Source organism: Chelonia mydas, chromosome 4, assembly GCF_015237465.2.
Source record: "Chelonia mydas isolate rCheMyd1 chromosome 4, rCheMyd1.pri.v2, whole genome shotgun sequence".
NCBI classification, from domain to species: Eukaryota; Metazoa; Chordata; order Testudines; family Cheloniidae; genus Chelonia; species Chelonia mydas.
The window spans coordinates 11257255-11283127 of record NC_057852.1 but is presented as its reverse complement, the minus strand read 5'-3'; the positions used below and the strand labels follow the sequence as shown (position 1 = coordinate 11283127).

Below are 25873 nucleotides of genomic sequence, written 5' to 3'. Positions count from 1 at the left end.
GAAGTGGCGGCACGGGGGAGGGGGCGGGGCCACGGGGGCGCAGCGTCCAGCGGCCGCCATCGCCATTCCGCGGCGCGGGGGAGGGCCGGGAGCGGAGCGGGCCTCGCGCAGCCACCGTTGCCCCGTGGCCGTTGGCGGGACCGGGCCGCGCGGCGCTGAGCCCCGCTCCCGCCATGGAGGAGAAGGGCTTCTCCAAGGAGCTGGACCAGTGGATCGAGCAGCTCAACGAGTGCAAGCAGCTGAGCGAGAGCCAGGTGCGGAGCCTCTGCGAGAAGGTGAGTCCGCCTGGGCCCGGCCCGCCAGGCGGCGGCGGGTCCGGGGTGGGGCCGCCCCGGGTGCTCGCGCTGGGATCCGCTCTTCCCGGGCCCGCCGGGCTCCTTGGGCCGAGTCCGCCGGGGAGCGGGCCCGGTCCCCGCCCCTGAGCCCCGTGCTCGGTCCGCGGGGGCGGGGGTCGCTGGAGGCCTGGCGGCCAGCTGACCCCTGTGGCCCGGCGGTGGGGTTTGCCTGGGGGCGGTGTCAGACAGCCTCCATGGGTGCCCCAGCCGTACATTTCCGATGCTTTGTGCGGGGGCTTAGCTCGCCCCCTCTCTGAATCCCAGCATCGCTGTGTTCGTGTCTCCGCGCGCAGGAGAGCCGAGGCAGCCGGGCCGTGAGGGACCTTTCAGGGCAGGCAGGTAGCCACGGAAAAGCAGCGATGGGCCAAGTCATTTACCAGTGACCGTCCTAAACAGATGTCCAGCCCCCTTCCTGCCCCTGAGTTATTACAGCCCGTAGTCTTCTTGCATGTCCACGAGCTAGAGAGTGGGTTGTGGTTTGGTTGGTTGAGTTACCTCTTGCATCCCAGTAGCCCCATTTAAGATTTATCTGAGCTGTGGCCTGGATTAGTAGTCTGTACAACTCTAGCAACTATGTATTATTGTTAATGATTTAGCTTAATTAAATTTAACTGCTTCAAATACAGAACTAGATAAATTTATGTAGAAGGATAGGTCCATCAATGACTGTTAGCCAGGATGGGCAGGGATGGTGTCCTAGCCTGTTTGCCAGAAGCTGGGAATGGGTGGCAGGGGATGGATCACTTGATGGTGACCTGTTCTGTTCATTCCCTCTGAAGCACCTGGCATTGGCCACTGTCAGAAGACAGGACGCTGAGCTAGATGGACGGTTGGTCCGACCCAGTATGGTGATTCTTATGTTTTTATAGCCTGTGCACAAGATTTTAATTTTCTGTACAGAAATTTTGTAGGTTGTTACTCCATTATTTTGATTAGTCAGACAAAAGATTGACCGATGCTAAACTTCTTAAAGGGACCCAGTTTTACTTAATTTGAACTTAAACTAACACTTATAAATTTTCTGAAAATTCATTCTTTACACCCAATGCTGTAAAGTTGGAGAGGGTGCACTGTATTTTTCATACATAAAGGAATCCCTGCAAAGAAAAATATCTGATGTAAGGTTAAAGGAAGTGTGTGTTATAAGTACATAGGATCTTACTAGCAACTTACTTACCTTTTAGAAGCACTTGGCACTATTTCTGTATCTCCAATTAAGGGTGTTGATCTGTTTCTCTGTCTTCTCCACCTAATGTCTAAGACCATGGCAGCTAAATAATATTGAGCCTTGTCTTCACAGAACTTAAATTATGTTTTTTCGTAGTTTAAATTTGGCAGGATAAACTATGTAGACTGTACTAACAGGAACATTACTTGTAGTTGATTAAAGCACAGGTCCAGTGATCCCTTTCAGACCCTCAACAGAATTGGAAACCACCCTCCTATCTCAAAGGTGTGCTAATCATGGTTGAGGCCTGGAGGCCTCTGTAATACAAATACTAATTAATAATAAAGCTAACTGTAGATATTGTAAAACTGTTTTCAATGCTAGTCATGGAAAGTGTGCTAAACCCCTGAGTGAGGCATGTTGGTTTGTCGCTGGTGACTAGGAAGTTTTCCTGATTTTGGTAGAGGAGGGAAACACTGCCATAGCTTCTGCGGAATCTAAGCTGCTTCTTTAAGAATCATCTCTATGGACCCACTGACAATACACATGTGGGTTTGGAACCTTTTGAGTCAACAGTGTCTGTACCTTCATGTTTTTGTGTCTAATGGCATAAAGGGCAGCATGGCCCCAAATGCTTGTTGGTTTCTTGTTACATAAGAACAGCCATACTGGGGCAGACCAAAGGTCCATCTAGCCCATTAACTTGTCTTCCGACAGTGGCTAATGCCGGATACTTCAGCGGGAATGAAGAGAACAGGTAATCATTAAGTGATCCATCCCCTGTCGCCCATTCCCAGCTTCTGACAAAGAGAGGCTAGGGACATCATCCCTGCCCATCCTGGCTAATAGTCATTGATGGACCTATCCTCCATGAACTTATCTAGTTCTTTTTTGAACCTTGTTATAGTCTTGGCCTTCACAACATCCTCTGGCAAGGAGTTCCACAGGTTGACTGTTTGGTGTGTGAAGAAATACTTCCTTTTGTTTGTTAAACCCGCTGCCTATTAATTTCGTTTGGTGACCCCTAGTTCTTTGTTATGAGAAGGAGTAAATAACACTTTATTTACTTTCTCCACACCAGTCATGATTTATTGACCTTTATCATATCCCTCCTTAGTAGATTTTTTCCAAGCTGAAAACTCCCGGTTTTATTAATCTCTCCTCATATGGAAGCTGTTGCATACCCCTAATCATTTTTGTTGCCCTTTTCTGAACCTTTTCCAATTCTAATATATCTTTTTTGAAGTGGGGCGACCACATCTGCATGCAGTGTTCAAGATGTGGGTGTACCGTGGATTTATATAGAGGCAATATTATATTTAATATCTTATTATCTATCCGTTTCCTAATGATTCCCAACATCGTTAGCTTTTTTTGACTGCCGCTGCACATTGATTGGATGTTTTCAGAGAATTACCCGCGACTCAAGATTTTTTTCTTGAGTGGTAACATGTACTTTAGACCTCATCATGTTATATGTATAGTTGGGATTATGTTTTCCAATGTGCATTACTTTGCATTTATCAACATTAAATTTCGGCTGCCATTTTGTCACCCAGTCTTGTGAGATCTCTTACCCAAGGCAGTAAGTGGAAACTTAGTGCTATCTGTTCTGCTCTCTCTAGCTCCTTGATCTCACAAAGCAAATTTAAATTCTCCTCTAGTTCTTAACCCAGTTTCTTAGTAAGTTTCAATAACAAGTAGCAGCCTTTTTTCCTTTTTTGATCATTACCAGCCAATCAGTGCTGAGGTACCTTTCACTCCTCAAGAGGAATCAAAAGCCTCAGGCTTCAAGCCCTACTAGCATGTGATGATGTCATGTCCATGACAGCCAAACCTGATGTGTGTTCTGTCTGGGGAAAATCCACAACCCCGGTTGTTGTTCAGTGTATTGGTCCTCTTCAGACTGGACAGCTCAGTTGACCTTGGCAGCAATCCCTAAGATGTATTGGAGCCTTGAGCTGGTGTCCACATCGTCGATACTAGCATGGGTATCAGCATTGATATTGGTACCAATGATAGTATAAGGGTATATTGTGGTGACACCAAGGTTGGAGTCCCTTGTGTTGGACTTGGTGTGAGTTCTGATGGAAAGGTACTGAAACACCTCCTTAACACCAGTTGCCTTCCCAGTACGATACTACACCGTTGTTCCAGTGTCTGCCAGATACCCTGGCACGTAGGAGATCAGTACCCTTTTTGATCCAATATACTTCTCTTCCTTCTCCTACTTTCTCAGAGCCGAGTTTTGAGCCCTCCCCAGAACGCTGACCCCCCTCAACCTTCTCTGGAACAGAAGGATTCAGTATTGTCTTTGTCATTATCGGGAATTGATCCAAGGGTCACATTGGGGGTCCTCCTCTAAAATAAATCTGAGTACCTCAGATGCACACAATGTCTCCTTTGCGCCCTCACTCCTCTCTCTTGGTTCCTGCACCTCCTTAGCTGTATCCTTATGGAATACATGGACTGTACTGGACAATGTAGATTCTCCCTGCTCAACCTCCCAGAGGCAACTCCCCCTCATAGGTCTCTTTTCCAGTCAAGTCAAAACTAGCTAGAGGTGTTGAAATGCAGGAGGTGGAGGAAAATTTTGAGGATCCCCGAGATAACTGCACTGATAACCCGGAACTTGCAACTGGTCTACTTGCCCCTCATCACCAGATGAAGCAGTTACACTATAATCCCGTCTCTCTGTGTGATTACTTTAGAGCTTCCAAGACTTGATGAGGAGAACAGCTAACATGTTAAATATAGACTGCCATTGGCACAGAAGGCACAAACTTTTCAACAGAGGCAGGGTGGCAGTGCCCATCTGTGAAGAGGTCCTCAAACCACCAAAATATCTGTGACTCACTCTAGCCTCTCTTTCCCCTGACGTACAGAATAGAAGAGGTACCACGTCCCACATAAGGGCTTTGAGTACTTCTGATCTTACCTACACAATGTGCTCTAGTTGGCCATGTAGTACAGGAGAAATTTATGTAAATGGGACCTCCAAAGGCGCTGTGTGTAAAAGGAGGAGGGTGGACAAACAGGCTGATGTTGTTAGGCAGAAAAGCTTATTCTGCAACTTGCCAAATGTGTGTCACCAAATAGTAAGCTCTGTTGGTGGAATGATTTTCTTATATGGGATAAGATGACACGTTTTCTCAAGAAGATCCGACAAGAGGATAGAATGGAGCTTAGAGACATCATGACAGATGGACTGCTGGTGGTGAAGACATCCCTTCAGGTAGATCTAGATGCCTCTGAATGGTGGCTACGGCCATCACAGAGCATCCTGGTTACAATAGTTGGGTATATCAAAGCAGCTCCAAATGGCCATTAAGGATATTGTTTGCAGGATCTGAGCTCTTCAGCCTGAAAATGGACAAGGCACTCCATACCTTCAGGGATTCCAGTGCTAGTTGGTGCTCCTTGGGTCTGTAAGATCCAGCTAATTAAACAAATAATACAGTGTTGCAAGATCATTGCAGACAGTTGACCTCTCTACCAGCATCAGAGATCTTGGAGCCTTCCAAAAAGAAACCATGCTTTTCCTGCAGATGAATTTTTTTCTCTTCTACTGATTCAGTGCCTCACCAATCCTGTCAACATAATCTGACATGCTCCTTTTCCCCACTTTCCTTCTCACAAGCATGGGCTGGAGTTGCATTAGACTGGTGGATCCTACAGACTGTCATAGGCATTTTATTCAATTCCAGTCCTCGCCTACCACCCATCTCTCTTCAGGGACCTTTCTTAGAATACATTAGTGAATCTTTCTTTTTTTCAGTTTTAATTTTGACTACACATGGGATCATTCAAACTATACATAGTTTCTCCTTTATGTGATTCATGTTTGAAACAAGAAAATACCACAATATAACTAGCAAGAAGGCTTGGGGCAGTTGTAGTGCCTAAAGCTACTTGTAACTTCTTGAAATGTAGTCAGTTTAAAAAATGGTATAACGTTAAACAAAGATTTGATCTCATAGCTTTGCTCTCATTGCCTATTTTCAGTAATTTTGCAGTTAAGTCAAATACTATATTTGTGTCATCGCAGTTCCACTTTTATACACTGGCATCACTAACCTTTAAAGACCAGAATAGGTGACATCAACAAAATTGCCCATGTGATTGACAGTGACCTGTGTGGTCCCAGAGTATGACTTAATTTTTCAGTGGTAGAACTCTGACTCGATTGAAGAAAAGAATGAAGTCTGTTTTGAGAACCCTAGAATGGTTGTTGAAGCCTTACACTCTTCATGCCCCTTTATCTCAGGGATTTCTGCAGTAGTTATCACTTGGGTCTGTAAAAGTAGCTGTTTCTGCATACTCTGTCCACTCATGATATCATATCATGGCCTTCCATATGTTGTACACTCCATACTACTGGTCTCTATTGCATTCCAGCCTCTGCAACACTATGGCAGTTCTCTTGTCCATAAAATAGTAAAGGGAAAATGGTGAGCCTGATACTGAAATGTCAGTTCCAGCTCCACAGAATCCAAAGTACATTTAATCATACGAAGGCTTCTCAGCCACTCTTCCCCTCCCCCCCAGCCCCCAATAATATTATACAACCAATGGCTAGAGCTGGGGCTGTCTCAGAGTTTTGTGTCTCTTGTAGCTCAATTTGGTGACAGAGGGACATGAAACCGCTTCATGTGAGGAGCTGCCTCCTTCTCATGTCCCATCTGAGACTGTAACTTCCACATTCAATTGCATGGAAAGGGAGCCGAATACAATGCCAAAGCAGCAAACTCTGAACTGTAGGACAAGTCTGCATATGTAAAAGTGTTCACCGGCCCAGCATGACAAATGTATTCTGGGACTTTAAAATCCCAGAATGCTAGGTTTCTAGGAGGAACATCTTGAAAACACCCACAGTCTTCTGAGCCAAAAGCAGCTAAAGGTATGTAGAATTGTTCAGATGCTGCCGTGAAGAGTACGGTATAAATAAGTAGGTTAGAGCTGCCTGGACTTTCTTAGAAAATGTGCTGTAAGGATAAGCAAACGTTACTTACACATTGTATTGCCTGGATAAAATGCAGGATCGTGGACGTGGTACAACAGTGACTACTGTTTTACAGTCAGATCAAGAGCTATATTAAATACCATGCTTACCTATAGATTCCTCACTTTGTCATTGATTCAGCTCTGTAGGACCAGCCGCAGGAAGCTCTTATTTACAAGAGCATTGTGATTCTGAATTAGCTTTAGGATCCTAGAGAAAAGGGGAATTTTTTTTTATTGTTTAGTAGGACTAAGCTACTCTCCCATCTCCACCCCAAAAATATATAAAAAGTAGCCCTCAAATTTGGAATAAAAAGCAGGACCTAGAATAAATGAGGAAAGTTTTTTCTGAAACTTGACATGTACAGTTTTAGCCAAACAGAGGATGAATGGGAGATAAGCTTGTGGTTTAGATCAATGCAAAAGCTTACAAATGTGTGGGGAAGATTAAAATGGAAACAGAGGAAGGGTTGGATGAAGAATATTGAGCCTCTCCATTTGCTAAGGCTGTTGGTTGGATAGCATCCCTGGCAAATATTTGTTTAGCCTCAGCTAATGTAGGTCATCAAGAGATTCTTCCCCCCCTTTGGAAGACACCAAACATTTGTTGACCTGTTTTTCATGGAGCTTTCATATATCTCCATAGTTAAGGATGAGTTTTGCGATTAAAGCAGGGATTCAACATTTTATGTCTGAAAATACAGCGTACCATGCCCAGAATTGCAATACTTTTTTGAGTAAAAATTTCCTGAGAATCTACAAGTAAATATGTTCATTGGGTTAGGAATTATAATTTTAATTAAATGGTTCCTTTAAGAAATTTAGCTCCCAGTGTTAGCCTTTTTTTGGTCCCTTTTTCAGTAATAGAATAGGATAGATGGTAGCTGCATATTGAGCAGAGGTTTTGAATGAGCTGTTTAGAGTGTTGTGCAGGTCCCTTTCTTGAGTTCATATAGTTTAGAACCATGTAAGGGTCTGAGCAGTTTAAATTTTCCCTCCAACATGCATTGCTTTACATTTATCGACACTGAACTTCATTTGCTATCGTGTTGCCCATCACGTAACTTAATTACATCTCTGAAGTTCCTCATAGTCCTCTGCACTTGACTAATGTTAGAAAAATTGGCAGAATACAAAGTTTTCTTGCTGTTCACCTCCCTTTCCTGATATTTAACACTCGGCTTAGAATGGAACGTTGAGGCACTCCACTGTTAACCTTTTGCTAAGATGAAAATTGACTGTTCCTGCTCCTTCCTGTCTCTTAGCTGGTTTCTGGTCTATAACAATACTTTTCCTCTCATTCTATAACTGTAGTTTCTTGAACCTTCCAAACTATCAACTAGTTCTTTTACCCACTTTTATTGCCACATTCAAAGAATTCTAACAATAACTAGGTCTCACATATATTGTTTTTCATCAGTAGATCTCAAAGCACTTAACTACATTAAGAATTGTGATCCTCACAATGTTCCTGTGAGGTAAAGTAGTATTATGCCCATTATACAAATGGGGAACTGAGGCATAGAGAGGCTAAGTGATTTGCCCAGTGTCACACAGGAATTCTCTGTCAGAGTATGGAATTGAACCTCCTAAGTCGTAGGCGAGTGCCCTAACTGCTGGACTATGCTGTCAGTGAGGTTTTTTTTTTTTTTTTTCCACAGAACCTTGCTGGTTAAACCTCATCACATCATGATCTTCCAGGCATTTTGTTCTACTTTTTTAAGTACATTTCAACCAATTTATCAGAGACAGATCCATGACTTACTAGTTTGTAGTTCCCTGGAATAGTTCCCTTAGTTCTATGAACACAAATAGAATTGATGTATTTTTTTTATTTAGGTAGACAAACTAAAGCAGTCTGCATGCCATTAGAGAAGTCGGGTCTTCTGAGTCCAAATCCAATGTTCTCTACGCTGGGTGACAGATGACATTTACACATATGTCACTGCCCCCATCCTATAAACTGTGGGTTAATTCGATGAGGGTGCTAGTTGTGCTTTTAAAATTTTTGCGGAGCGGACCTGCTGACAGGGTGGGTGAGAGAAATATTGTTGTCTACCATCTCTTAGCTCTCTCCATCCACAGCTGCCCCTTACGTTTCTAGCTTCCTAAGAACATTTGTGTTTAGCTCAGTTAAACTGTTAAATTACTGTTTTCCCTTCTCTCACTTGCACTACTCAGGAAAATGTCTGCTAAAATAACTTAAAATTAAATCAATCAAGAGCTAGACCCATGCAGTTGCTAAAGCAGCAGCAGCACGTACAGCACTAGTAATGCCTGGGAGTTGCTGAAGTAACTGGAGTCCTTCCTATCTCCACCCTCCCCCCAGACCCAGTGCATGGCCCCAGTGTTCTGTCTACCTCCAACTCCACATGGGTGAGTCTTGCATCTGCTGGAGGAGGGGAGGAAGGGAATGCCACCTCCTCGACCTAGCCCACCTTTCCCTTAATTGCTGCCACCCAAGAATGTGAGGAACCTTTGTCTGCGCTTGCTGGGGTCAGCTACCCAGTTCTGCTAGCCAGGGGCAACACAAGCACTCCCCTCTAGGCCTGTGCAGGCTTTGCTATCCCTCTGCAAGTTAGCGATAGGTATGCTCTGACCCCAAGTCTGCCAAGCATCTCTCTCAAGTGTGCAGCCTTTGGTCCACTGAACACTTTCAGCAGTCACTGATACGCTGTTTCCAAAAGAACAGTACACATCAGCTTACCAGTTTTATTTCAGATCATGGCTCCATTTAACACAGTACTGTATTTAAATATCTTTTTAGTGAAAATAAGCAAAAGTTTCTTGAACAAAGATAAGAGGTTCAAAAGGGAGCAAGTAAAAGCATTGGAAACAAATGATTACATATAAAATCATAACACCACATTTTAGAACCTAGATTTGTTTAACTAGGTTATTTTTTGTTTTATGGAGTAACATTCACCCCAAAGTCCTTCCAGCATTTTTCAGCCGGGTCTGTCTGTGATCTTCTTTTCATGAGCCAATTGCCTGCCAGCTGGTCCCCCAGGTAAAGGATATTGTGTATCTCCTTGCAACCTGAGCTATCTCAAAACAGTCTTTTTGATCTTTTTTCCTAAACCAGACACCCTGCAGCTGTGTTTTTTTCCATAGATATTTTGCAGTCTTAATTAGCTAGTGGTGACTTACATTGTGTCTTATAATGACAAGACCGAGATAAGCCTTTACCCTCTGCCTGAACAGAACCTATCTGAGACATCACCTCCTAGTGACCTGCCTCTAACTTCAAGGCCTTAAGAACATAAAGTTCAGTATAGATATATAACCTCTTAAATATTATCTGTACATATATTTTGCAATGATTATGATGATCAGTGGGCTGTTGGCTCTCAGTAGTGTTCCATGCCACCCTTTGGTGAACTGTTGTGCATAATCTTGACCCAGGGGGTCCCTGTAAAACTCTGTGCTCTCTGCCAGTTGGCCGAAAGAGGTTCCTGGGTCACGCCTTGTCCTGCTGCCAGCTAATGTAGTTAGTCCTATAGCTCAAATGGTAGCAGTCTTGGTTGCAGAGCTGAAGTTTCATGAGTCAGACCCTGCTGATGCATGATGAAGGTGGAGGGCTGTTACACTTTAATGTAACAAGTTGTTGATACATTTTTTTTCCTTTTGAAAGAAACCTAAAAGATTACATATTACCATATAACTATTTCATACAGAAAGCTACCTTTGAAAAGTTACTTGGGTTGCAAAATCAAGCGCTGAAAAATTAGGACATGCCACTTTGACGGTTGCCTGCACAACTGTAATTTGGTCCCTTTGTGTATATTCATTGTGGTAGTATAGGATTAAAGACTATTGTATTATAGTCTTCGGTCATCTAGTTCCCCTGAGAAGACTCTTACCTCATTCAGTGCACAGGTTGGACACACAGTGGGAACAGAGTTAAGATTGCATGGGCAACCATAAATCTAGTGTTCTATAACTTTGGAATGCATGATTGCAGCCTCAACATTTTTTGTACATAATACCTTATATATGTTTCTGAATGTTAGTGCATGCTGGTGTAATTCAGTTGACAGGAGTCATCTTCCATCAAGATGCATAGATAAAGGATATTTTTTTTTAAGAACCATTAGTCCTTTCAAAATCAATTGGACTTAAGTAGGGAGATAGCTGCTGTGCTCAGCACTTCTAAAATGTACTGTAATATTATTTTCTGTTCTGGTATCTGCTTTTCAAAAAGAATATCGAAAAATTAGAGAGGATTCAGAGCCACAAGAACAATTTGAGATTTGGAAAGCCTGTCTTATAGTGAGACTTAAAGAACTCACTCTTTTTTTAGGTTTCAGAGTGGTAGCCGTGTTAGTCTGTATCAGCAAAAAGAACGAGAAGTACTTGTGGCACCTTAGAGACTAACACATTTATTTGGGCATAAGCTTTTGTGGGCTCAAGCCCACTTCATCAGATGCATGCAGTGGAAAATACAGTAGGAAGGAAGATAGATAGATACACACAGAGAACATGAGAAAATGGTTGTTGCCATACCAACTCTAACAAGACTAATCAATTAAGGGGGCTGTTTTTTTCTTCTGCTGATAATAGCCCACCTTAATTGAATAGTCTCGTTAGTTGGTATGGCAAAGCCCATTTTTTCGTGTATGTGTTTTTATATATATATATATATATATATATATATAAAAATAAAAATCTCCTACTGCATTTTCCACTGCATGCATCTGATGAAGTGGGCTTGAGCCCACAAAAGCTTATGCCCAAATAAATGTGTTAGTCTCTAAGGTGCCACAAGTACTCCTCATTCTTTTCACTCTTTTTAGCTTTTCCAAGAGACTGTTAAGAGGTGACTTGATCATGATCTACAACTCACTGTTGTGTGGGAAAGCTATGCGATAGCAGAGGGCTGATTAATCTAGCAGAAGAAGGTATAACAGAATCCTGTGGCTTTAAATTGAACGTAGAAAAATTCAAATTGGAAGTGAGGTAACAGTAAGCAGTTAACCACTAGAATAACATATTAGGGCATATGGTGGATTCTGAATCACTTGAAATGTTAAAATCACGGTTGGCTGTTTTCTGGCCTGAGTTATCTAGGAAGTGAGGCTAGATGATGAGTGTCCTTTCTGGTCTGAAAATCTGTGAACCTGTGAGTATTCTGTCAACACTTTTTGCATTGTGTGCATATTTCCTTTGGTAGAAAACTAATGTGCTCAAAACATTGACAGTGCAATAAAATCCCAATGATCTGATGTCCAGCATATACAAGGTTGGCCAGCTCTCCCCACAGCAATTTGCAGCATGCGTTACAGCTCTGCTTATATCACTACCTGGCTTTTCCCTATATCTCAAAACCAATCAGGAAATTGGGATTGTACCATGTAGGCGCTGAAACAATTTACTGAATCTGTTTACAAAATATGGTTTGGTTTACCTCTTGTCCTAAATGTTATCTCTATCTTTTATTAGGCTAAAGAAATACTTACAAAAGAATCAAATGTGCAGGAGGTGCGTTGCCCTGTTACAGTGTGTGGGGATGTCCATGGTCAATTTCATGATCTTATGGAACTCTTCAGAATTGGTGGGAAATCGCCAGACACAAACTACCTGTTCATGGGAGACTATGTGGATAGAGGCTATTACTCGGTGGAAACAGTGACTCTTCTTGTAGGACTAAAGGTACACTTTTATTTTAAAAAAGTATAAAACCCCTCACACTGCAAGAATTCTGAAACAAATTGGGGGCTGGAGGGATGAGCTGAAATGTAATTTGCAGACTAGAAGATTTCACTTTGTAAAAATGTTTGACAAGAAGCTTAATATTTTTTACATGTTCAAAATGGCATGCAGTTAACACTAATCAGAAATCTATTGTTTGATATTATAAATGATTGTTCTCTTTCCATTGCTAGGTGCGTTATCCAGAACGCATTACAATACTGAGAGGAAATCATGAGAGCAGACAAATTACACAAGTATATGGCTTTTATGATGAGTGTCTACGAAAGTATGGAAATGCCAATGTTTGGAAGTATTTCACAGATCTGTTTGATTATCTTCCACTTACAGCTCTAGTAGATGGCCAGGTAAGCTTTTATGTATTCTACAGGGGATAATAGATCTTACACATAGATTTTGAAGTCAGATGGGAATACTTCAGTTATCTAGTCTGACCTCCTAAGAAGAGATGGCCTCAAACTCCTTGTTGGAGCTCTGTTTGTGTCATACTTGGAGTATAACACACGTTCGTAACATTAGTGAGAATCAGCTCAGTCTTATATTCGCTGAGGCCTGTCTTTATTATACTTCTAACTCATAAACCCATAAAACTTTTTTTAAGCAGTTTGTTTTCCGTTGTGCTTACAAGTTAGAGTATTACTTTGTTCCTGGCCTTGATTTGCTACATGCCATTTATAATAATTCATGGTGAAAGATGTCATAAGTATAGTTCTGGTTGTGGTGAATAGCAGATATCCTGGAAGCTGTTGTGCATGATTTGAAAAATTAATCGTGGCACTGAGTCTCAGACTTTGACCCAGAACCTGGTGATTTCTGGCTGCAACCCACCTAGATTTGGATTGGAGTCATGACCAAAATGAACCTAGGCTGGTTCAAGTGGGGAGTTGTGGGGACTTCTGCTGAATTGGGTGGAACACTGGTGAGAGTGCTTCTTTTTCCAAGCTGCCTGTACAGCACTCTGCTTCACTGAAGCACCACTTCAAGAGGTGTGGAAACTGTGCCACTTTGAAGTTCCCCATGTACTGTTCCAGAACTGAGTGGTATGTGAGAGTAGGAGGAAAAGATGATTGAGAAGCTGCAACCAGGTTAGTTAGTGTGTGGTAGAGCCTCGGGAGGAAGGGCTGCTCTTTCCATCCCATCTTGGGTCCTGCTGTCCTAACTAGTGCAGGATTTTACTTTTCATCCCTAACACACCATCTCAATAGGCAGGAGTCCCCTCTTGATTCATGTGCAGGTTGTATCCTATGTGCTAAGTTCTGGGGAGTCAAAGTATTTCTGAAATGAAAGTGAAGAAATATTACCTTACAGGTATAAGGATACTCTTTCTTTGGTGCTCTTCACCACTTACAGAATTCTGTGTGTGTTTCTTTTGGTTTAATTAATTTTTCTGAGAATGAGAGCTGTGATATGTGCCATGAGGTTTAGAATGATATGAATCTGAACAGTGATAAGCATAAGCTAGTTAATTTTACTTTTCAAAATGAGATCTTTTCTCAGTCAAAATCAATATATTATTTTTTTGTTCCTGTACAGATATTCTGTCTCCATGGGGGTCTTTCTCCATCTATAGATACACTGGATCATATCAGAGCTCTGGATCGTCTACAGGAAGTTCCACATGAGGTAACCCAAAAGGAAATGCGCTCTGATTTTACAAATATGTTCGGGTATTTTTAGATGCACATTTATCCTCCATTTTGAAATCCGATTTACTAAAGTGAGGTACATAGTGATACAGTAGATTGTAACAGACAAATATTTTAGTTTTAAATAACATATACTGGTTTGGTTTATTTTATTTATGACAGCAGAATTGGCAAAGGAAGAGGTAGTAGTATTTCCCACACTCTTATCTTCTCTGACTTTGAGTACCACCTCTTCAGCCCCAAAATTGATGAAATATTTGGATAGGAAAGTGTGTGGACTAGTTTGCACATCTCATGTTAAACAAGTTCACGCTTACCGTGTGAATAAATGCCACTTCTGCTCAAGTTGCCCTGGTAAATAGGTTTCCTGTTGCAGAGTGCAATTTACAAGAATTTGGTCAACTTTACTTTGCAGCAAGGACGTAATTCTGTGGGAAGCAGGAAAGACCAACCAAATAGGAAAGGAGAGAGTGCATGCAAAATAGACTGAGGGATAGAAACAAATCAAAATGATACTTCTTGAGAGTGGAGCGTGAAGAATAGCAAAGTCTCTTCTAGCATCCATCTAAGGGAAAAAGTGAAGCATACATCTCTCCCAGGAGGAATGGGACTCTCCAAATGGAATACCCACTACTTAGTCAAAGGACTCATATTCTGAAATTTCATGGCTGTTTGGCTTTTCTGTGGAACTTGGGTCTTGACGTAAAATTGTGGTCCAGTATCTGAGTTTTCACAGAAAAACAAATGTATGTATCCTAGCTCTTATGGTAGCAAAGATATGCTTAAAAATATAATCCATGTAAAACAATGCATCAAAGTCTGTCTGAGTCTATACCTGGAAAGATAAACTGGGAACTGCTCCATACGCTTTAGACTTCTTGACTTGGAAAGCAAGGGGAAGTGGTTTAAATGCAAAATTTAACTATTGATCATTTTAACAGAAATATCTAGCTAACATTCTGATGCTACAATTCCCAGCATTCCAAAACCTCTCATTTCCCTAGCAATTTCTACAGTGTGATTTGGCACTGTCAGTACAAAAATCTGCAACATATTGAAAACTGTAAATACGGGAAAGCATAAAATTGAATATCAGATTAAATAGCAGGGGTCACTGACTGATTTTTCATATTTAATTCAGTAGAAACCACTATTCATAATTTTATATGGAGTGTCTGGAGAATTTAGGTCCATTTTGCTGCAGAGTACCTGGAGCCTGGCTCAGGCAGATTAGAGAAAATTGAAGAGCTAGGCCAGCTCCAAGGTGAAAGCCACTCTGTTTTTCTCCTGCATCCTCTAAGGGTATGTTTACATTGGAATCAAAGACCCACACTATGTTCGCAGCTGGCTTGGGTTAGCTCTCTTTGGCTTGGGCTTTTGGGCTGTAAAATCGCAGTGTAAATATTCAGGCTTGGGCACCAGCTAAGGCTCTAGGACTCTCCCACCATGTGGGGTCCCAGATCCTGAACATCTACAGCAATTTTACAGCTCAGCTGACCCAGGCCACCCACAACCATGCCACAGGTCTTTTATTCCAGTGTAGACGTACCCTAAGTAGCCAGGTGGAGAATGCATTGGATTCTGCACCAGAGCGCTGCCCTTTTCCCACTTGTCAACTTGGTTTTCACAGTCTTTTCATCCTGCTCATAGGTGCCAAAAAGAGGTAATCTGTTGGTCGTTCAAGGGATATATTTGTGCTCTGCCCTTGTCTGAATTGTAGCTGAGACTTGCAGGATGTTGGGTGACATCAGATGTTGGCATTTGGTGGTTTCTGCTTAATTATTTTGCCAGCAGTGCAAGGCTGGAGGTGGGACAGTGATTGATGTCTTCAGTTTGTAGTGCTGAATTCAGGGGGATTGGGTAGGCTACTCTGTTTTTCAAGGAGCCTGGCAGATTTCCTCCTTTTCCTTCTTTAACTTTTAGTAGTGGGCATAGTTCCCTGCTGGCTTTCACTAGCCAGGAGGGCATGGATCTGCCTCACAGCTTGTGGCTCTAATTCTTTTTCACAACTTCTTGAGCTTCAGCAAGTGTGATGGGGCCAAACTCTGTCGGGGTAGCTGTGTAGTCAGGAATGAAATTTCCTAGCAAGTGCTGTACGTACACACTTGCTCTTTTGTCAGCAAAATACACTGACTTAATGCATGGACTAGTTAACTGACTGAAATAGTAGGCACAACTAATATAAACTAGTTAAATGACAGAATAACTTCAGTTTGGGAATGGATTTCTGGTTGCTCCTCTGAGATATGGGAACCTCTACAGTAGGACAGGAGATTAGTTTGAGGGAACTAGAATCTCTCATCATTTGATGCTTTAGACACAACAAAACCTGCATTTTGGCAGGAGGTTAGACTAGATGATCCTTGCGATTCCTTCTAACCCTATGATTCTATGGTTTTTTTATGCCTACATCAATATAATTTTCATAGCTTTGTTTTCTCACCTGTGATGTGGTCAAGTATTCCCTATTTTCAGAAAGACTATTAAACCAGTGTTTATGAGCAAGCCTGTAGTGTGTGTCAGTGGTCACACATGTTGAAGGGGAGAAGGAGGAATTGGGGAGGAATCATTTCAGTTTCAAGCTCTCAAAGAGTGTTTATAAACAGTTTTGCCAACTCTTGTGATTTTTATCATGAGACTCATGATATTTGATGTTTCACTTAAAGCTCCATGTCCTAACAAGATTACGTGAGAATCTCAGCTTTCACTTTAGAAAAAAGTTTCTAGTCCTGGTTACGGAGAAAAGCTTGAAAACTTGATGAGTGCTTCCCCACCTCAAAGACTCAAACCAGACGAAAACTACAAAGAGCTCCAAATTTAACGTTGTTTAAACTCATGATATTTAAGCCAGTGCTATGATTTTTGGAGACTAATTCATGATCTGTGAACATCTGGGAGTGTCAGTACTATATAAGTAGTGAGTACCTTTTTTAAGATTATGAAATAATATACCATGAAAGTGTGTGTTTTTAAAAAAATACATAGAATATTCAGCATATACTCAGAGGATGAGGGATTGGAAATGTGGTGGTGGTTGTAAATAAAATGCCTTTCAAAGTAGATTTTTTAATATTTTGCTTCTAACTAAAATTTCTGCTTTCCTTGTTAGGGCCCAATGTGTGATCTTTTATGGTCCGATCCAGATGATCGTGGAGGCTGGGGTATTTCTCCACGTGGTGCTGGCTACACGTTTGGACAGGATATCTCTGAAACATTTAACCATGCCAATGGTCTTACACTGGTCTCCCGTGCTCACCAACTTGTGATGGAGGTATGGTGAGCGTATTCTGTTATGGTAGCCTACCCTAGATGAAGTGATACAAATACTGAAGACCTAATTTCTTATAAATGCAAGGTTGTCCATTGTCTACAGGCTTACGTACAGTGGTATTTACATTCTAAATCCTGAGAGGCTTTTCATCCTGTGCTATAGGCCTGAAAAGTAATACTGTACACTTGTCGTTTTAGCTGAATTAGTAAGAGAATACTTTTTTTTGAGTGAGTTAGTCAAAGGGAATAAAGGTGGCTGATGCTAAGGACTGGTTACAAAAGTATAGTCTGCTTGCATGCTGACAATCTTTTCCTCTACTAATGTGTTAAATAGGCTATCCTGTAATATGTAGCAGTCAGTTGCAACAGGGATTAAACCATCCAGCTGGTATAGATAGAACATAGCATTACTGGAAAAATGCCAGGTGGGTCAATGGAGCATTTTTATTTTTAATTCGGTTAAAGTAGATCCTTTATAGCTTGTGCTGTACATAAAAACATGTAGAGTATGTAAGCTGATGAGCTTGAACTTCAATATTCAGATTTAAAAAAAGTTAAACATTTCTATTTAAAAACATCTAGGTACATCTAGGGTAGTGTTCTCTGGAATTTGCAAACAAAGGTACTAATAAATATGCAAGTCATGAATAGTTTAAACTACCAATAATCATAGTAATTTATAACCTGTGCTGTGATCTTAATATGTAAAGGCTTAAGTTTTTCATGTCTACATAGTGTTTACTGCTCATTTTGAAATAGCTGCTAAGAAGAAACAATTACAGTAAAAGCTGTTATCTGGCACTTTACCAATCAGAAAGCTAAATAAGCCGACATTTCTGATCTTTATTGAAAGTCCGGCTTATAGTCCAGCTAGCATGGGGCTGGCAGGCTCCCTACCTGGCTCCACATGGCTCCCCACAAGCAGCGACCTGTCCCTGCTGCTCCTAGGTGGAGGGGTGGCTAGGCAGATCTGTGTGGTGCCCCCACCCCACCCCGAGTGCTGGCTCCACAGCTCCCATTGGCCAGGAACCACAGCCAGTGCGAGTTGCAGGGGCGGCGCTTGCGGGCAGAGGCAGCACACAGAGCTGCCTAGCTGTGCCTCCGCCTAGGAGCAGCAGGGACATGTCGCCGCTTGTGGGGAGCCGTCTGAGGTGAGCGCCACCTGGATCCGGCACCCTGCACCCCATCCGGCGCCCCAGCCCTGAGCCCCCTCCCACATCCAAACTCCCTCCCTTTTAGTTAACTGGAATTTTTTACTTACCGGCACCCCCCATTCACCCAACATGCCAGATAACAAAGCTTTTACTGTATTTGAAGTTTGAGATCATTGCAAAATGGAAACACTTAAAAAGAATAAAGAAAGCTGCCCTATTAAATGCTCATAACCCATTTACGCTTTTAAGAGGAGCTTTCAGGGTTGTACCAAATGACTGGAAAATAGCTAATGTGATGCCAGTGTTTAAAAAGGGCTCCAGAGGTGATCCTGGCAATTAAAGGCCTGTAAGCCTGACTTCAGTACCAGGCAGATTGGTTGAAACTATAGTAAAGAACAAGTTTGTCGGACATATAGATGAACATAATTTGTTGGGAAGTGTCAGTGTGGTTTTGTAAAGGGAAATCATGCCTCACCTATCTACTAGAATTTTTGAGGGGGTCAATAAGCCTGTGGACAAGGGGGATCCAGTGGATATAATGTTCTTAAATTTTCAGAAAGCCTTTGACAAGGTCCCTCACCAAAAGCTCTTAAGCAAAGTAAGCTGTCATGCGATAAGAGGGAAGGTCCTCTCAGTAACTGGTTAAAAGAAACAAAGGGTAGGAATAAATGGTCAGCTCTCAGAACGGAGAGAGATAAACAGTGGTGTCCCCCAGGGGTCTATACTGGGCCCAGTCCTATTCAACATATTCCTAAATGATCTGGAAAAAGGGGTAAACAGTGAGGTGGCAAAATTTGCAGATGACACAAAACTACTGAAGATAGTTAAGACCCAGGCAGACTGCGAAGAGCTACAAAAGGATCTCTCAAAACTGGGTGACTGGGCAGATGAAATTCAATGTTGATAAATGCAAAGTAATGCGCATTGGAAAACATAATCCCAACTATTCATATAAAATGATGGGGTCTAAATTAGCTGTTACCACTCAAGAAGGATATCTCAGAGTCATTGAAAACATCCATTCAATGTGCAGTGGCCGTCAAAGGAAACAATGTTGGGAATCATTAAGAAAGGGATAGATAAAACAGAAAATATTATATTGCCTCTATATAAATCCGTGGTACGCCCCTATATTGAATACTGCATGCAGATGTAGTTGCCCCATCTCAAAAAAGATATTTCGAAATTGGAAAAGGGTTCAGAAAAGGGCAACAAAAATGATTACTGGTATGGAACGGCTTCTGTATGAGGAGAGATTAATAAGACTGGGACTTTTCAGCTTGGAAAAGATCCAACTAAGGGGGTTATGACTGAAGTCTATAAAATCATGACTGGTGTGGAGAAAGTAAATAAGGAAATGTTGTTTACTCCTTCTCATAACACAAGAACTAGGGGTCACCAAATGAAATTAATAGGCAGCAGGTTTAAGACAAACAAAAGGAAGTATTTCTTCACACAATGCACAGTCAACCTGTGGAACTCTTTGCCAGAGGATGTTGTGAAGGCCAAGTCTATAACAGGGTTCAAAAAAGAACTCGATAAATTCATGGAGGATAGGTCCATCAATGGCTATTAGCCAGGATGGGCAAAGATGGTGTCCCTAGCCTCTGTTTGCCAGAAGCTGGGAATGGGCAACAGGGGATGGATCACTTGATGATTTACTTGTTCTGTTCATTCCTTCTGGGGCACCTGGCATTGGCCACTGTCAGAAGACTTGTCACTGGGCTAGATGGACCTTTGATCTGACCCAGTGTGGCCGCTCTTATGATCTGTACTTAGGTTTTTAACTGAGAATTCAATTCTTTTACATTACAGGGTTACAACTGGTGTCACGATCGAAATGTGGTTACCATTTTCAGTGCACCCAATTACTGTTATCGTTGCGGGAACCAGGCTGCTATCATGGAACTAGATGACACTTTAAAATATTCCTTGTGAGTAACTTACCTTGTTTCAAGTGTCTGTCTGTGTTTTCTTCTAAAAGGGTAGAGATGCAGATCTTAGAACTAATGGTGCTACTCTCACTCTGAGTAAAGAGTGTGATGCAGAAATGAAAATAGAAGTTTTGAAAGATTCTCACGTGATGCTAAGTTGATGAAGGGGTTTACAAGGGTAGTTTTAGTTGGCATTGACCTTTGAGAAACATGGCAGTGAGATATGGGAGTCTCCCTAAGGATTGCCGCAGCCTTTCCTTAGTGACAGGGGATGCCTTCAGGAAGGAGAAGCAATCGTCCTATCATAGAGAGTTTGAGGACATGGCCTTCATATCCCTATCTGTAGATACTTAGATCTACATTATTACAAAAGCAAAATATATGCTAGATGAATAGAAAAATATCAATAATAATAATAATAATAATAAAAGAAGAAAAATCACACTTTTACATACCCTAGGGCTTCATTTTGAAATCTTAACATCTGATCTTCAAGTGGCCTCAGCATGTTCTCACTTGTAGAATTCCTGCACCTCTGCCATAAGCTTCTGGAACCTTTTGGAAAGCTGTGTCCATTGGGACTACTTGTCCCTCCCATCCCTGGAGGTTCCAGTGATATAAAAACAGGGGTGGGGGGAAGACCCTAGCCACCATTCAGTTCCTTCTAACTGCCAAAGTTGCAGCAAGCTGAGATTGTGCAATGTCCTTGGTGCTGCCCTTGTCTGTTCTCCCCCACCCATGTATTTTCGGGGCTAATTTTGTTTATAGTTTGTGAGGTTGATTGAAAGAGTGAAGGCAGGTGAACGAGAGTGGCAGACGGGAGTTTGTGAGTGTAGCTGCAGATCTTGTGCTTGGAGGTAGTGTGAAAGAAAAGAATTGGTTAACCAAGGAACCAGAGAGTGGAAACTAGAGGCTTGGGAGTTTGTAACCACAAAGAGGACCCAGTGGCATTCTACACAGCTAAGACTGACAAGAATGGGAATGCTGTGACTTTCAGAGAAGACCAGGAAGAATTCCACACAGCTTCCTTCGAGTGATTGCACATGTGCATTCCACTCTTGGTGGGCACGTACCCCATGCAGAGTCACCAGAAATTTTCCCCTTAGTGGTATCTGTTGGGATGGCTCGAGCACTCTCTGCTACCACACACCACTGGCCTCTGTATAAAGGGCCCAGCTGATCACGAGCCCCCAAAGTTCCTTCTTACCAGCTGTGACAGTTGCTTTAACTTCTTTCCTTGCTTTTGCAAGTATTCAGTGGACTGTGTTCTCTAATTTTACTGTAAATAGTTTAGTGTCAATAAGGTTATTAGAGTTTAGTTAAGTTTTATCACATATGAGGGTTTCATTCTATTCCCAGTGCTGAGGGATGCCTTGGTCACCAGGCTTCAAGTCCTGCGTTTCCTGCGATAAGACTATGCCCATGAGCAATCCGCACTTAGGGAAGCTCGTATTGGAGAGCATTGCCAAAGCTGCAGGGACTTTAAGATCTTGAATCCAAGCTAAAGTTTCTACTGATGGAGGCGTCCTTGAGACCTCCATCTGAGCCAGGTGCCTCGGCATCAGTAAGTAGTGTGCTTCTTACCATGCCTGAGTCCCAGCACCATTCACTGTCCCCAGTGCTTAAGAAGAGGCATAAGAAGCAGAGTGCTGAAAAGGGGCAATCCTCTGCACCCAAGTCTGCTAGGCATGGGGTTAAGAGTAGTGTGTGTGTGGCCTAAATCTAAGCACTCCTCTGCTTGTGGACTCCAGTGCCTAGGCAGGTTTCATCCACTCCGGAGCCAGAAAGAAATCCTTCCATAGCACAGCACTCTACCAACACCTATCTCAAAAAGATAAAGTTCCACATCGTTACCCTGGCATCCCTCATTCCCTCTCTGGACCATGGAGACTGGTATGCTGCTCTTGATTTAAGAGGTGCCTACTTTCATGTGTCAATGTACTAAGGGCACAGAAAGTTCCTCAGGTTCATAGTGAAGCACTTGCATTACAAGTTCATGATGCTTCCATTCGCCCTCTCTGCAGCTCCTCGAGTGTTCACAAAATGTCTGGCCATGGTAGCAGCATTCCTGAAGAGACTAGGAGTGCAGATCTACCCTTACCTGGATGACTGGCTAGTCAAGAGCCAATCCAAAGCCCAGGTTATATCCAGCACTGAACTCATTCAGTCAGTGTTCAAGGCCTATTGATCAATGCAGACATGTTTACTCTTTGCCTGGTACAGAGGATAGTGTTTATAAGGGGCTATGTTGGTCCACCTTCTTTATGGTCTGTTTAGTTTGGATGTCCTCCATCTCAGTAGAAGGGGAACCAGTCTTCTAGGGAACAGGCTGGCTACACTAGCCGTGGGGCGGGGAGTATTAAACTAACAAAAGAGGAGGGTGAAAAGGGGGAACGAATGAGCATAGATGTGGATCAAAATTATGATGTGGAGAACAAAGTTAAGCAAGGTGCAAGGGATGTGAAGAGATTCCGTTGTCTATACATCAGTGTTATGGAATTGCTCATTTGCTTTGGAATTTGAGCAGAAGTTTAACCAAGTTGGTATTACTGAAACCTAGTGGGAAAGACTTGTATGATTTGGAATTTTAAAGCCTTGTGGTGTATGTAAAAATCCTCTATGAAGGTTATTTTTTCTGAGGGATTTTGATTTTGGGAAAAGACTTCAAAACTTGTAAAATAGGACTAATGAGTGACCTAAAATTGGTGGGATGTTTTGTTTTTAAATGAAGCAGTCATTATCCAAAGCTTGGAAAACTCTGGAAAATAAGACCGTATTAGAGTTTGTGGATATATAAACAATGACCATAGTAACTAATCTTCAAGATAATTACCTGTATGGATCCAAGACCTGGGCACACAGACCTCCCTCTTGCAATGCTCTGGGCAGAAGGGTATAAAAGAGGGAGTGCCTTCAAGTGCACCCTCAGTTCCTACTACTAATTCAGGAATCCTTAATGAGGCTCCAAAGAAGTGGGGGAGGAGTGCAAATCCATATAAACATTTGTCTCAGTCACTATGGTAAGTAGCTGATCCTTCTCCTTGGAGAATTACAGGGTTGATTCCTGCTCCAGGATATTAACTAGCAGTAGTAACCCTTCAGCAAGTGAGTCTGAGGAGTGTTAGTGAAAAGTGGGCACTGATTTCCTTAATAGCTTCAGCTGTGGCATCACTTCAAGATGATAAATATACAAATAAATCAAGAAAGACAAGAGTCTTAACCAGGCCAAAAAAAGTAGGTGAAGAAGGTAGCTCAGAAGGTTGGGACCAGTGGACAATGCCTAAAATGGTGTGGGCACTGAGAAATTTAACTGGCTGCTAGACTACATGCGGAAATAACCCCAAAGGACAGGAAAAAAGGGTGTGGGGAAACTAATGAGCGTTAGGGGCCTAGAGACTCTTGAAAATCCTCCAAGACACCTATTTGCAACTTCAGGTGCCGGAAGATGTCTCCTGATTAACAACCACCTTGTGCTCCTGCTGGGGTCAGAGTCTGAACTCATGAGACTACAACAGGAACTGTGCACTGGTGCCTGGAATAGGAGCTCATCTGATAGTGCACCATGTCCCCACGAAGATCTGGTTTTGTGACTACTTTGCTCCGAGAGTTTAGTAACACACTTCACTCTAAGGTTGAAGTACAGGCTGTCTTTTTGGCTGGATAGAGTGAGAGTTAGCCCCTCAATCCCGGACAAACATGAGTTCCTCAGGCCTTGGACAGTACACTCACTTTTATGCCCTGTCATCCTATGAACGCTGAACCTCAGTTCTTTGAGATCCCTCGGCTGCGGTCTATCAGAGTCAAATGCTTTTCCCTGTCCATCACCACGCACTTTGGATTTATCTGAATCCTTCTTTAGGGCCCTCCATTGGTTCCCATTCCCAGGCCCTGTGTTTCAGCTAGTACTCTTTGAATCTCTTTTCATACCTACTGTTTACAAATTCGTCTGCCAACAGGCCTGCACTGTGAGCTCCTTAGGCTTCCTATCCACTAACCACATTTTAAACTTGTTGGGGACATATCTGAGTTGCTCTAACCCAGCCAGGTCATATAAACCTTCCAGTATAGTGACGTCTGATGTCACCTCTTGTTTATTTGCACACACCAAAACCTTTTCTTATAAGCCTCAGGTGTCAATTCAGACTTAAGCAGTAGAGACTTTTTGAACTATTCATAGTCCCCAGTATCAACTCATCCATCTGGCTATAAGCCTCTATCGCTTTGGGACCAAGTAAGAGGGTGTGACAATGGAGCCGGTCCACAGGATCAACCTGGGTCAGATTTCAAGCCTTCTCAAAGGTAGTGAGGTAGGCACCTATATTCACCGCCACGTCCCCTTCTTTTTCAGACTTCTCTTCTGAGGGGGAGAGGGGAGCAGGAGAGCCATGATGGATAAAAGTATTTAAAAAGTTACACTGAACTTGATATATCGTTTAATGTTAAGCTTCATATTTGTGCAGTTATTACACAACACATGAATTCCTAATTACAACTTAGTCGTGCAACTCCTTATTTTGATGCTTAGCTGCAGAGCAGTGAAATATTACTCCGATGTGTATTTAGCTAATCCCTAGTATTTTTGAACCTTACTACATCCAGGAGGTAAAGTGGGTGCATTCTTTTGCTGACATTAGGTTGTGTAATGAGAAATTGGTTGTTTATGATAAGAAAATAGAGAATTCTGCTCAGAGGGCCTTTAGTGAGACTAGAGATAGGCTTCAACAAACTGTAGCCAATGATCTTTATTTCATGTAATCACCTATACCAGTTGATAAGTGTTTGCCTCCCATAAAATGATGTAATTTAGGGGAGCTTTTTCTAGACTTGCATATATGGTGCATTGGGTGGAGAGGTTGGGGTAAGTTATAGCCTAGCAGTGGGGAAAATGTTCTGTATTTGGATTTAAAAATTCACTAAACGGTAAGTGTAGCGGCAAAAAATTAATTTGTTCCTTTTACTACAGCCTTCAATTTGACCCTGCACCTCGTCGTGGAGAGCCTCACGTTACCCGTCGTACTCCAGACTACTTTCTATAAACATCTCTTCACACTGCCCTTTGTAGGAGGAAGTACACTTGGCATTTTAAAAAAGCAACAATAATTTACACATTTCTCTAACAAATTGGGATCTGTCCTGGCCTAAAACCCCCATCATGGACCAAAATGTGCCATACTGAGGATAAGCATTTAGCACAATTTGAGACTGAATTCAGTACAACACTATATATCTTATAACAATCAGTCCAACAGTCAGTTTGCCTGCTGTATTTGTAGTAATTGTTTTCTTCTGGACTGTTCAAAGAGAAAAGGTAATTCTAACACTTTCAACTCCTTTTATGCTTATTTGTAAATTTAGTTGTAGTGTTTAACTGGCATTAATTAGAGTTTGGAGTTTATTTTTAAGGAAAATACACAATTAACTTCTCTCTCAACCCACCTCCCTTTGTTTTATTGACATGTATGATTAACTTAACTGGAGAATGGAAATGGTTCCTGTTGGGAGTACGTTGTCATAACATTTAAAGAGCTTTTCCTTTTTTAGTTAACATACTGTTCTGTGTTGATCCTATCTTTTTTTCTGTATATTTGTCATGGAAGTGCTTGCATCTTATCTGGTGTATTTGAACAAATAAACTTGCAATTGTAAACCAAAA

At 42.1% G+C, this 25873-nt stretch overlaps 1 protein-coding gene across 2 annotated transcripts; it reads left to right on the top strand.

The window, feature by feature from the left end:
* The first annotated feature begins 22 nt into the window (after positions 1-22).
* On the top strand, positions 23-25873 carry PPP2CB (protein phosphatase 2 catalytic subunit beta). 2 transcript variants are annotated; one of them, XM_037896628.2, is made up of 7 exons: positions 23-275; positions 11947-12156; positions 12390-12563; positions 13750-13839; positions 16972-17133; positions 20102-20220; positions 25184-25873. In XM_037896628.2, exons 1-7 carry the CDS (start codon positions 174-176, stop codon positions 25254-25256), a joined length of 930 nt encoding a protein of 309 aa, XP_037752556.1. In that variant the 5' UTR covers positions 23-173; the 3' UTR covers positions 25257-25873. The 2 variants fall into 2 exon arrangements, with proteins under 2 accessions (XP_037752556.1, XP_037752557.1); XM_037896629.2 differs by lacking the exon at positions 23-275 and adding an exon at positions 6222-6403.

Coding starts and splice junctions, on each gene's coding strand:
- PPP2CB (XM_037896628.2), top strand. CDS start 174: ATGGAGGAGAAGGGCTTCTCCAAGGAGCTGGACCAGTGGATCGAGCAG. Junction 17,134..20,101: donor CTCACCAACTTGTGATGGAG/GTATGGTGAGCG, acceptor TTTACATTACAG/GGTTACAACTGGTGTCACGA. Junction 20,221..25,183: donor GACACTTTAAAATATTCCTT/GTGAGTAACTTA, acceptor CTTTTACTACAG/CCTTCAATTTGACCCTGCAC.